Raw genomic sequence first — 13,531 nt, forward strand, 5'->3', positions numbered from 1 at the left:
TGAGATTTCTAACTGAGGAAATGTAATACCAATATTAGTGTCTGGTTATTGATTCTGGCTCAGGTACCCAGCAGAGAAAGAAACAGAGGAGCCTTCAGCTTGCCAGAGGAGGCAAAGTGAACATACTCTTTTAAGGACTTCCCTGAGCCTTTATAGAAAACTGTGAAAGCTAAATATTGTGGTACACTGAAAAGGCAAACACCTGAGTAAGGACTTTTCTCTTGGAAGTAGTTTTCAAATACAATGCGGTAAAATTGTGTTTGGCACCTTACAGCCTTTTTCTTTTTTGGTTTTTGTTACATCTAAATATTTCAGTTCATCAAAAAAAAAAAAATATCTGACAAACATAACCTCACTAAATTCAAAATCCAGTTTTCAAATGTTGGTTTTACCTATTAAAGGAAAAAAGCAATCCAAACTAACCCAGCCTTGCGTGAAAAATAACTGACCTCTACAACAACACACATCAACACCACATTTGAGCTGGCGGAGGCAGGCTTGGGGTCTTTTCACAACCCTATTTGCTATTTCCCATCTGTGGTTGGAGGCCGGGAGAGGGAGTGGGCCCTCTAGTCGTGTTTGGGCTGGGGTTGGGGGTCGGGTCTTGGGGATTGTCTGGTGCTGGGGCTGGCATTTCGGCTCTCTCGGGATTGCTTGGGTTCCCTTGGATCTTGGCCCCTGGCTTTGGGCCCTGGTCTGCCAGCTGGGGGGATGCCGGGCTCCAGCAGGGGGTCTTAGCCGGCGCTGATTGGGATGTGGCCCCGCTTTGGTGGAGGCGCTGGCCGGCTGGACTGCTTGGTGGGCCGCGGTGCGCCATGCGGGGGTGCAGGTGGCCGGCAAGCTGGGTTGCCCCAGGGGTTTGGGGGTGGAGTTGGCGGGGTGCCCGGTAACTGGGGCCACCGTGGCCTTCTTCCACTGCTTCCTTCTCTGGTTCTGGCCCATGGTCAGGCGCCGGGCTTTGGTTGGTGGTCGGATGGGTGGTGCGGCGTAGCATGTCTTGTGACTGCACAGGGGCAGCTGGCGGGTTGTGCTTGGCCCGGAGCGGTTGGCCTGCATGGCCCAGGTGCATTTATCCCTCTTGTGGACTGGTGGGCTGGGGCTGCTGGCGCTGTCTGGGGGGATTGAGTGGGCTTGGAAGTGTGCTGCTCTGCTGGCTGTTGTGTCCGGGGGGGGATTGGGGGTGGCGTGGAGGTCTGCAGCCTGTGGGGTGGAGGGGTTGTGTCCACTTCTAGGGCGTGGGGTCACTGGCGTTTGGATCGGCTGGGCGGTGATGGTGGAGCTGAGCTGGATAGTGTTTCTCCCTGGGCGGTCGTTGCAGTGGCAGTGATGTAGTGTTTTTTGTGGCTGAGGGGGGCGTGGTGGGGGACACTGGCCCTGGGTGCCTGCCGCTGGCCGGGGACCTCTTGGTGGATGAGTTTGTCCCGTCATGGTGCAGGGTCGGGGGTCCTCTTGTGGGTGCGGTGCTCAGTGGGGCCTGCCCTGTTGTGCCAGTGGGCGGGGGTGGCATTGCGTGGGGCTCTTGCTGTTGCGGCGCACTGTGTGGTGGGGGAGCGGGGTGCGGCGGGGGTTCTTAGAGCGAGGCTGTGCGTGGAGCTTGCGCTGTGTGGTGTGGCTTCATCGACTTCTTGGCCATGGAGTTCACCTGTGGGGATGTGCCCCTGTGGGGGAGGGGATTTGTGGCGTTTGGGTTTGGGGGGATGTGTTATCGGTGTCCTTGTTGGGGGTGGCTGTGTGGGGAGGTTCTTGTTGGGGTTCACTGGGGGTGGGAAAATCATGGGGTTGGGATCGGAGCTCATTGGGGGATCGGGACTGCTCCATGCTGGGGCGGCTCTGGTTGGCGGGCTGGTTTGAGCCATGTGTACCCCTCTTTTGTACATAGCCCCCTCTCTGGAGGTGGATGGGGGTTGTTGGGGGCTGGGCCGGGGTCACCCGGGTCTAGGCGGTGCCGGCGCTGTCTGCCTGTCTCTGCCCCAGGAGGGAATGGGACCACCTCCTGGGTCGGGGGCTGGCTGCCCCTAGGGGGTACCGGCACCTGGACCTGGGAGTATAGAGTATGCATGGGGAGTGTGAGTGAGTGTATGACATCCATTGTTGTTTGTCTTTATGTTGGGTGCGAGTGATTTTATGTGTATGCATGAGGGTGGGAGTGGGTGATTGTGACTGTGTGTGCCTGTTTTTTTTTTTTTGTGACAAGTTGGGTCTTGGACTGCTCATCTCATTTGGATTTAAGTTCAGACGTTGACTAGACTACTCACAAATCATCTTTTTCTTTTCAATTACTGAGAGGTGAACTTGCTGGTGTTCTTTGGATCATTGTCCTGTGTGCTTCAGTTTAAGGTCTCCGACTGATGGCCGGTCATTCTTTTTCAGGGCTTTATGGTAGACAGAAACATTTAGAGATCTCTAAAGCACAAAACGTTTTCCAGGTAGATGTCAATGGCTGCTTCTTATCTTTCCTTGAATTTCTTTAGATTGGGGCATGATGTGTTGATTTTTGAGATGTTTTAGCCCACTTCATGTTGTCAGACAGGTTCTACTGAAGTGGCTTTTTTGAATTTACAGGTGTCATAATAACCTGGTTTGTGTTATGTGGCAAATTTAAATGAATTCATGATTACACCGGGACAGTAATTTATATTTTCACATTGAGCCAGGGAGGTGAGGTGAAGTGAAGTGAAATGTGGAATATCTTGTTGATGACAGGAGCAGGGAGAGCAGTTCATGCCAGGCAGAGGGAGTGGGAGTACAGATGAGCCTGTATGCGAAATAAGACTCTCCGTGAAACAGACAAGCACAGGTGGGTCGATGTCTCCGGGTGAAGATGGTGGAACTGCTGAGTCCTGACTTGTCCATGGCCTGACTGCACTGGATTGAACTGGTTATACTGATAGAGACATGCTACTGTAACATTGGGGGTGGACCTTGCACCAGGCCTCGAGTGCCAGGCATGCAAGGCATATCAGCCATACCACACAACTCCCAACTGCCCTCAACACTTGTTTTGGAAAACCAAAGCGTTGGGAAAGTATTAAATCCCCTTAGATTTTGACACATTTTGTCACATTACAACCTTACAAATTTGCATTTTATTAGTATTTTATGTGAAAGACCAACACAAAATAGAGAAGATGGCGATTCACTCTGAGGTGAGACCAGCCCCTAACACAACTAAAATAAACTCATTAACAAAACTGAAAATGATTTTAAAAATTACACTAAAATCAGTCAAAGCAGCACAAGAGCATCGAACTCTTTCTTTCCCCTCTCTAAGCCAGCCTCCAGAACCTCTATAAATGTACAGAAAAAGAAACTGTAAACCCAATGTTTGCGAAATGGCAATCACTGACTGCTAGGCTGAGGTAAGACACATGACACAATCCCCTGGACTGAGATGTAAGTCCTTCCAAGTCAGAGCTGAGCCATGTTCCAGAGAGACAAATCTCAATGTGTGAACTAACATGGAAAAATAAGCCGTTTCTGAGACTCCTGCCCCACAGTAGCCAGAAGGTTTTTTGTTATCCGTTTGGTTTGTCCTATTTGATCAGTTAGGAAGGATTTTCTGTGAAGCACTAAGCTGTGTGATGTTCCTGGCAGCCAAGAGTCCGTATGAAAGCTATAATTTCTCCTCTCATTCACCTGAGTATAAAAGGCTCTTTCATGGAAGTGCTTATAAGAAAAACGAGTAGAGGCATATCAGATTGAAAAATGTAATCATTTTCACTGAAACTAGTTTCGGGGAAAAGGAGTCGGTGTTTGGCTGGGTAAGGGAGTTGGGGTTAGGGGAAGCAGTGGATAGACATCTCAACAGTTTGTGTGCTGGAGCTCCATGTGTTTCTTCTTCAGTGTTTATGGGACATTTAAAAGCCTCCAAATGTGCCGCGGTTTGCAGCCCACAAGTCCTTCCCAATGTCCTGGGCGAGCTGCCAACATAGGCTTACAGTTCAAATGGGACACAGTGGAGTGAGAGTTTGGAGTTTTAGCAGAAAAGGGTGAGCTGCTGACTTTTGTCTTAACTAAGCTTCCTCTATGTTTTTATCCGGCTAGAAAAAGGAATGTCAACAGCATAAGCAGCTTTGTTTGCTTTTTTTATATTACCACATCTTCTGTAAAATGTTTCAAAGCTTAGAAATTGGTATTTTGCGTCCACTTACTGAGGTCATCAAACTGCGAGAGATAAAACTGCTTAACAGTGGGGTACATGTCCTTAACTGTAGTGTCTGTAGATTCAGAGTCTTTTTACATCAGTAATTAGAGCTGAACACATATTGTTGCTTTCTCCCAAGGTTCACATTTGCAGTGAAAAAGAGAGACTAATCAGAAATCAGCCTAGTTACGGCTTGATCTAAAAACTATTTCTGGACAAAACAAGAAGAGAACAAAAGAAGAAAGAGAAATTTTGTATTTTGCTGTTAAAACATTTCTTCACCTGACTGAGTTATTAAAGTTTAAGAAACTGGAAAAAAAATGGTTGTAAATGTTTGTCTTGACTCACTCAAAAAGGATTAATGTCTATTTTTATAATCAGTTTCCTGTAGTTTGTATGAAGTTGATCAGATTCAAAGCTAAAGGGTTCACTGGCTCGGCAATGCAGCATGAGATTTACGCATAAAAACAGAATCTGGAAACATTTAAAGAGTTGTATAAATGTGGTCACTTAGTGGTCAAACTCAATTTAGTCTATTCCTATCTGGGTCGACGGGATGTATTTTTTGTTATGATCCTAATCTTAGAATGATGACCTTGCCATACACTACAGTTTTTTTTTAAGTTTTACAAAAAACAAGTAAAAAATACTTTACTTTGAGTTCTTGAATCTGCAAACACTCCTTATAACTGAGATAAAGTATAAAACAAAAGAACTTGATGGCAAACCTCTAAGACATGGACCTCATCATTATAGATAAATCATAAAAATACCATGAGGAACATCTAGTTGAGAAAGGTATAAATATTTTTTTACTTAAGTATAAATGAAACAGTTTTTCAAAATCGATAATCCTTCTACATTGTTTTATTAACAGTTGAGCAATGCCTGCTTACTATACTAGTTGAGTTATCAGAAATATTAGCTTCATCTAAACCTTCAACTTGTATGTTAGACCCAATCCCAACCAAAGTATTTAAGGAAGTGTTCCCTCTGATTACCAACCCCATTTTAGATATGATTAATCTATCCTTAGTAAAAGGATATGTACCACAGGCTTTTAAGTTAGCTGTAATTAAACCTTTTACTTAAGAAACCTTCGCTTAATCGAGATGACTTGAAAAATTACAGACCTATATCCAATCTTCCATTCTTATCTAAAATTCTTGAGAAAATAGTTGCTAATCAAATGTGTGAGCATTTACACAGCAATGACCTGTTTGAAGAGTTTCAGTCAGGTTTCAGAGCTCATCATAGCACTGAAACAGCTCTGCTGAAAGTCACTAATGATATTCTTAAGGCCTGAGATAAAGGACTTGTGTCTGTACTGGTTCTGTTAGATCTCAGTGCTGCATTTGATACAGTCGATCACAATATTCTCTTAGAAAGGCTGGAATATGCTGCAGGGATCAGCGGAACAGCACTAGGCTGGTTTAAATCTTATTTGTTTGACAGATTCCAGTTTGTTCATGTAAATGATAAATCATCTTCAAACTCCAAGGTTAATTGTGGAGTACCACAGGGTTCAGTACATGGGCCAATTACTTATCCATACATCCTGATGAGCCCAACCAGTTAGATAGACTACAAGCATGTCTTGAAGACATAAAAACTTGGATTACTTTAAATTTTCTGCTTTTAAATTCAGACAAGACAGAAGTTGTCGTCTTTGGACCGGAGTCTTTAAAAAATAAACTGCTTAGTCAATCACTTAACCTGGATGGCATTAAATTGACCTCTGATAATAAAGTAAAAAACCTTGGTGTTATTTTTGGCCAGGACATGTCATTTAAATCCCATATTAAACAGGTTTCTAGGATTTCCTTCTTTCATCTCCGGAACATTGCCAAAATTAGAAATATCCTGTCCAGGAGTGACGCTGAAAAACTAGTCCATGCATTTGTTACTTCAAGGCTGGACTATTGTAATTATTTACTATCAGGATGTCCACAAAATGCAGTTAAAAGCCTTCAGCTGATTCAAAATGCTGCAGCAAGAGTTCTGATGAAAATTAAAAAGAGAGATCATATTTCCCCTACTTTAGCTTCCTTTCATTGTCTCCCTATTAAATCAAGAATAGAATTTAAAATTCTCCTCCTCACATATAAAGCCCTTAATGATTTAGCTCCATCATACATCAGAGATATGATTGGTCGATTTGTTCCTAACAGAGCACTTCGTTCTCAGACTGCAGGTTTACTGGTGGTTCCTAGTGTCTCTAGAAGTAGAATGGGAGGCAGATCTTTTAGTTATCAGGCTCCTCTCCTGTGGAACCAGCTCCCAGTTTTAGTCCATGAGGCAGACACCGTGTCTACTTTTAAGGCTAGGCTTAAAACTTTCCTTTTTGATAAAGCTTATAGTTAGAGTGGCTTAGGTTATCATGAGCTATCTTCCTTATTTTTTACCTCTGCCTTCCTCCCTCCCTGTTGGATGGAGTAAGGGGGAGTCAGATTTAGCCTAAACCGGCTCAGTTATGGTTGAGGTGCACACACACCCTCCATTTCTGCTACATGTATGACCCCTTCTCTATTCCAATGGTTATGGTCAATCTGACAGAGAGAGGTATCCCAATCGTTGTGGTTTTTAGTATAACAATGGCCATCAGTGGGCTCTAGATGGACAAACTGTCTACTTTTAAGGCTAGGCTTAAAACTTTCCTTTTTGATGAAGCTTATAGTTAGAATGGCTTAGGTTATCCTGAGTTATCTCTGTAGTTATGCTGCTATAGGCTTAGGCTGCTGGAGGACATAATGACCACTTTTCACCCTCTCACACTACTCTCCAATTTTGCATTGTTAGGCCCGAGCAGGAAAACTCTTTAATTCTTGTTGGGACCCAGCCATGGATTTCAACATTAAACTCCGGTACAAACTTTTCTGAAACTTTCAAAATAAATTGCATTAACCTACTTCCGGCACAACTTAGGAATTGGGGGTACCAGCGGACGTCCCATGATGCCACTGGCTGTATAAAAGCACCCCCCTTTCCAATGGTCCGGGACTCCGCTGAGAGACTGGCCGGAGAGGAACAGCGCTAATGTCTCTTTGCTGGCAAAAAGACATAAACTCTTCAAACTGTATCCAAGGGTGTCATACGATCATCAATCATATGTGCTAAGTTAAGTGCTTATGAATTATTGTTGAAAGAATCCGGTATTAATTCATAAAAGGGGTAAATTAAGGTATAAGCATTGCTTACTTTCTCTCTGAGGCCTGCAGAAGCAAACTGTCCCAGAGAAGTCTCCAGTATAGACGCTGTCTCTACAAGCCAAGTGAAGCGGTTTTCCCTGCCTGAGAGAAGGACAACAGGAGCTGCATCACCATGGTTACGGTAACGTGCAGTTTGGCCGACCGACAGAACAACCGCCACTCCCCACATCTAAGGAGGTTAGCTGTAGCTAACCGCTTAAAGATTGTGGACGTTTCTTCCAACTTCTCCGCCTTGGACAACGTTCCTCACCACAGGTCATGAGGTTAAGTGTTTGGGCAGAAAAACATAGAAGTGATTTAGATTGAAATGATCTAAACGTTTTTCATTTTATGAAGTTTGGTTTTGTTTGTGTTGAACTCAGCTATCTCGGTGCTAGCAGACGATCTGCAGCACACGTGTTCAGTTTTGTGTTCTTTGTTTGTATGTTTTTAAAGTTAAGACAAAATTTATTTAAAGGGTGATTTTAAACACAGAAGATCGGCCATAATGCGCCGTCTGCGCTTATGCATTTTAACCCTTTTATTGACGGTATTTCTAAAGGTGTGTGTTTGATTCTGGTGCTAAGCTATCAGCCTCCTTTGTTAGCTTCAACTGCTAACAGCTAAGGACACGTGCTTGCTGCTAAATAATATTTACCCAGAAAGGTTTAGCTTTCAATCCAGTAAATAATGTGTCCCTAACATCATTTTACTAAATTTGATAACTAAGTAAACAGCATTAAGCCCCATTTCTCCAGAAAGATTTGGCTCTTTTCCAAAATATTCCCTTCATAATATTTCTTTAAATATTATGTTAATAAATAAAGGCTGCTAATTAGACACCGCTGAGAATTAGTCATCCAGAAGATGACAGAAAATAATGTTTTACCTGATCTTGCATAGTGAAGGGTTGTCTAAAGGTGTACTGATTATTGCCTAAGTTAGTTCCAAGACTAACTTAACTTCATTTCCAGATTCTTCAAGATAATCCTTGGTTCTCAAACATAAATAATATTATATGGTAATATTGCATCAATCTTTTGGTCATGGTTTTCAATCATCTTTAATCAACTTGTTTATATTGTACATAGCCTATTAGTCTTCGTTATTCTTTAATTTTTCTTGGTAGTTTAGTTGGATTGTTTTAGCATAGTAAAGAGTTTGTTGATTGAAATATGTTTGACTTTGAGTTGACTTATTTTTGTTAATAAATTCTTGTGTTTTAAGAAATTGTGTGAATTCATTCCATATATGTGCAGAGTTTATGCTGTTCAATAATGTCAGAGCTCGTCTCACACCTTTCTATTTTTTCCTAATACTATCGCTTTACTACTCTGGTATTCACAGGACAACCCTTAACAGACCGAAATATTATTTGATAAAATATTAAAATATTAATATTAAAAATTAAATAATATTCTCAGATTCATAATCCCAACATTCTGCATTATTTGCTGTTATTATTTGCGGTTATTTCAGTTTTTAACTTTATGTTCTCCCTTTTTTCTCTTCCTAGAAGCTACACCTGGCTTGGCTCTGTGTCTACCTGTGACACCTTTCTGGAGAGGGGCATTGTCCAAGCTTCTGCTGGCAACAACTTAATGCTCACCCTCTACCGATGATCCACTTCGCCCTGTCTTTTAGTGTTTAACCCTTTCTCTCTCCTAGACATGGCGATTGACTGAGCTTTTACTGTGACTAACTCGTGCTCTCTTTCAGACTCTAACCTTGAAAACTGGGTCAGAGTTTATCTGTTCTTTCTTTCTAGGTGAAACGACTAAAGGAGCTACATCCATTAACATTTACTTGTCCTTCCCATAGAAAGGACTCCTGGATCAGTGCTTCTTTGTTCTCTTTGTGTCTCTGCTCTGTTCTCTCAAACCCCCAGTCGGTCGTGGCAGATGGCCGCTCACACTGAGCCTGGTTCTGGTTCTGCTGGAGGTTTCTTCCTGTTAAAAGAGAGTTTTTCCTCTCCACTGTCGCTACATGCATGCTCAGTATGAGGGATTGCTGCAAAGTCAACGCCAGTGACTGTCCACTGTCTCTACATGCTCATCCAGGAGGAGTGACTGCTACAAATCTCTGACTCAATGCAATTTGCTGGGTTTTCTTAGATAGAAAAACTTTTTATCCAATTTGAATAAATAACTGACTGCGCTGTTCAATGATTAGGATTAATTGGTATGTATGTACCTGACTTTTGTGAAGTGCCTTGAGACGACGTGTGTTGTGAATTGGCGCTATATAAATAAACTAAATTGAATTATACAGGAAAACAAAAAGAAGGATATTGCAGGCTGGTTCAATCAAAAGAGGCAAAACCCTTCTATTGTGCATCAGTGTGAGAAGGTAACAAGCTGAGACAAACACATGCAACCACTGTGACATCTATAAATACAGATATCAGGCTTCTCACCTGTGGAATAATCTTCTATTTTTATTAGTGAAACAAGCTGTCTACATTAAAGAGCAAGCTGAAAGCGATTCTTTTTGATCAAACGTTTAGTTAGTTGCTTAGATTTTCCTTAGCGACCACTGTCGACTTCTGAAGACATCTGAATTCCCTTGAATTTAGTTAAATAGGAAGCTACTCAAACTATAAGCCATTATTTATAAAACTCCAGATTTATAACTTGAGGTATTGTAGGTTTTGGGTTATTATTGTTGAAGTTAGCTGACTAGTTTAACACTCACTGGAAGGTCCTGAATGCAGATAATGAAGCCAAATTGTGGAGTTCAAACCAAATTTAAGGTTTATATGTCAGTCCAACATCTGGGTCTTTTCAGTTATCATCATCTGATCCGACACAGTAACCATGTGAAAGATGTAAATGATTTGTATGGATAACAGCTTTCTTATTAAAAATATGTTTGAAAAATACTTCAATAGATAATCCCAGAATGATGAAAACAAATGATTTACTGTGATGAAAAGTTTAAAATTAACAAATTTTCACATCTACTATATTTCAGTAATACAAAGAAGTTCTTGGTGATTGCAAATGTAGCTTAATTAAAAGTGTAATTATTGAATGAATCTGAAAGCACAGATTTCATAAAACCCTGCAGGCAGCTGCTTCTCTAATTGAAAGACGTGAACCTGCTGAATCAACACTTTTCAGTTCAAACTCTGGAAACGAGCCTGATTGGAAAGATATCAGTATATCAGTAAAAAAGTGAGAAAGCAAGTTGCAGCAAAGTTCAGGAAGGGAATTTTAAACATCCTCAATTTTGTTTCTCATTAACAGATTTTCTTCAGTGCGAGTTGGAATATTTTATGTTTAATGAACATAAATCCAAATGCTGTATCTATTTTACTATTAGGACTTTAACAATTCTTTCTTTTCCTTTTTTTGTACATTTAACATGGCAACACATTACACTCTTAAGGACTGCCTTTGCTGCGACACTATAAAAAACACCTTTCAGTTCTTCTACTGTGAGGAAATTAATGAAGAAGTCTTCACCTAACTCACCTGCAGTGATACAGGAGCTTTTGAGCAGCTGCACTGATAAATGATTTTATATATCTAAGCTGTTACCACAGATCTACCTGTGATAATACTTTGCAGAACTACCTTTAACTGCAATTCCAATGGCAAGTCTTTATGGTACGTACTTACAACTTTGCACATCTAGAGATTGAGATTATTGTTCATTCTTTTTTACAGAATAGCTCAAGCTCAGACAAATGTGTTTGTAAATAGTGACTCAATTTGCTGCCACAGATTTTTATCTAGATTTAGGTCTTTACTTTGACTGGGCCATTGTAACACATAACTATGCTTTGATCGAAAGCATTACATCGCATATTTGGCTGTTTATGTTTAGGGTTACTGTCCTTCTGGACTCCTCCCGCAGTCCAAAAGCATGCATATTAAACTCATTTTCACAGAAAGACTGTGTTCTTGGGTTTTTTTTTTTTTTCAAAACTAAGAAAAAAATATTTATTTGAAAAGAAATGTCTAGAGCAGTGTAGTAAAGAAGACATAAGAAAATAAATAAATACAAATTTACTTTTTAGGTTTTGCTAATAATTTAGAAGTTAAAGGACGGATCATGGGGAGAAAGATTTAACTTCATTTGAGTTATTTAAAATGACTGACCTGAACTACTTTGCTGGCTTGTTGTGGGTGCTGCACAGCTGTTTACTTCATTGCTCAAAAACAATTTTTTTTTTGTCCTTTAGAAGCTGATGATAGTGATGAATGGGAAAATGTAAAGAGGGGCCTTGGAAAAACTCATGCAATGCTGATGCAGGGCAGGAGCATGACGTCAAGTAGGGTACAAGGAAGACTACACACGTCCAGAAACCAGAATCCGTGTTCTGCAAAGATCTGCCTGTTTTTCTAGTGAGAAATTTAGTGAACCAATCACAGACACTGACATGGTGAGAGCCTCTTCTTGGCCCTTTGAAGCCTCTTCCGGGAGTGACATAATGAACTGTGATGCCGGCTGTCAGCGAGCTGCTGTCAAAGCACAGACATGGGGAATTCAAAGTCATTATTGGTGCAAAATAATATTTATTTGGGGAGAGATGCCGGAGGGTTGCGGGAAGGTGTGAAGGGTCACGATGGAATAGCTGACAAAACAAGAATCCATTTAGAAATCCAGAGTCACCGGTCAGACAGATTTGGGAAGGAAGGCGACCGTGCATGCACTGTTATTGAAAAATGTTTTCGTTCCATCAATCATATTTTTTTATACAGTTTTCATGTTTTTTTTTTTTTTACAGTTGACGTGCAGATGCAGTCACATTCAGTAACTGGATTAAAGATCAACATATTTCCCTGGAGGTCTACGGGGTAATTTGACAACAACAAAACACAGAAACAAACTCACCACTTTAAACATGTACAGTTTTGAGAGAGAATGACTGATTCGGATGCTGCTCCAGGCTACAAAGAGGCTTGCTTTTAGGTTCCATATCATGGTGCCAGATGCTCCTGAGAACACAAGAAATCTAAATTGAACAAGATGTGAAAACTCTTCATTAGAGCTCCAAAAATATTCTTTAAACAAATCAAATGTACAACTTTTTCTTCACATTTGGCAGAAATATTTACATAAATAATTTAAAACTGATTTATGAGGGCACATTTTTCTGCTTGTATGAAAGCATATAAGATTGTGCTTTAAATTTTAGTACATTTGTCATTTCACTCTAGTTTTATAACAGCTGCACTTATTTTAGTTGTAACACTTATTTATCTACTTCCTGGTTAATTTCCATCCGTATTCACTTTTGTCTTTGTATTTAACACAAGAAGAAAAATGTATTTTCACCTAGACTTTTAAGCTGTGTTTAAAACTATGCAGCAATCTATGCATAGATTGGGACCCCTGTCAAAGATGTGGGAAAGAAAATTATTTAAAATACATTTTTTAATGTACTTGCATAATCCAACACTGAAGTTTTTTAATAAAACCCAGAATTTAATTTCAGTGGGGTAGAAGAACGCTGCACTAAAAAATGAAAGTAACTAAATTAATTGTAGGAACTTCTCATTAGTAATCCAAGACTTGCGGAGATCAGTTTTTTCCTAGCCACTCTTCAAAATAAGAAAGACAAAATAACATGTTATTCAAGTAAGGCAGATGTCTATTGATCTTCATGAGTCAGAAAATGGCAATTTCTCTCTATTTACAGTGAGGGCAATGATATGAAAGTTTAGAATAGAATAATCTTTTATTTGTCCATCAGTTGGAAATTCTGTGAATCAGCAGCAAGTGAAAAATTCACACAAAAATAATAAAATATGGACTTTACAGTAATGTAAAAAAACCAGCAGATGCAGATTTTACAAAATATGCAAGTAGAATATGATAATAGAAAAACTGTACTAATTCAGAGCTGCATACTTTAAAGCACAATGTTAGAAAATTGGAGAGAAAATGGCGCTCTACACACCTAGAGGATTCCTACTTAATCTGGAAAAATAGCTTACTGTTGTATAAAAAGACACTTCGCCAAGCTAGAACAGCTTATTTCTCATCATTAATAGAAGAGAACAAGAATAATCCTAGGTTTCTCTTTAGTACAGTTGCTAAACTTACACAGAGTCATAGCTCTTTTGAGCCATCCATTCCCTTAGCTCTTAGCAGCCATGACTTTATGGGATTCTTCTTAAAAAAAATTTATTCTATTAAAATTAAAATCTTTGACATACTCCTGAAGATGATTACTTCATCCTCAGCA

General features: G+C 40.5%; 1 protein-coding gene across 1 annotated transcript in view; it reads right to left on the minus strand.

Annotated features, from left to right (window-relative positions):
- Window positions 1-12,101: 12,101 nt before the first annotated feature.
- The window catches only part of sema6e (sema domain, transmembrane domain (TM), and cytoplasmic domain, (semaphorin) 6E), a 260,656-nt gene continuing 259,226 nt past the window's right edge, over window positions 12,102-13,531 (minus strand). Inside the window, exon 18 of the mRNA XM_047360704.1 lies at window positions 12,102-12,278. Within this exon, the coding sequence (XP_047216660.1) occupies window positions 12,103-12,278 (176 nt within the window). The 3' untranslated portion in view covers window position 12,102. The remainder of the gene's footprint in view (window positions 12,279-13,531) is intronic.

Source organism: Girardinichthys multiradiatus, chromosome 3 (assembly GCF_021462225.1).
Source record: "Girardinichthys multiradiatus isolate DD_20200921_A chromosome 3, DD_fGirMul_XY1, whole genome shotgun sequence".
In the NCBI taxonomy this organism is placed as follows: Eukaryota; Metazoa; Chordata; class Actinopteri; order Cyprinodontiformes; family Goodeidae; genus Girardinichthys; species Girardinichthys multiradiatus.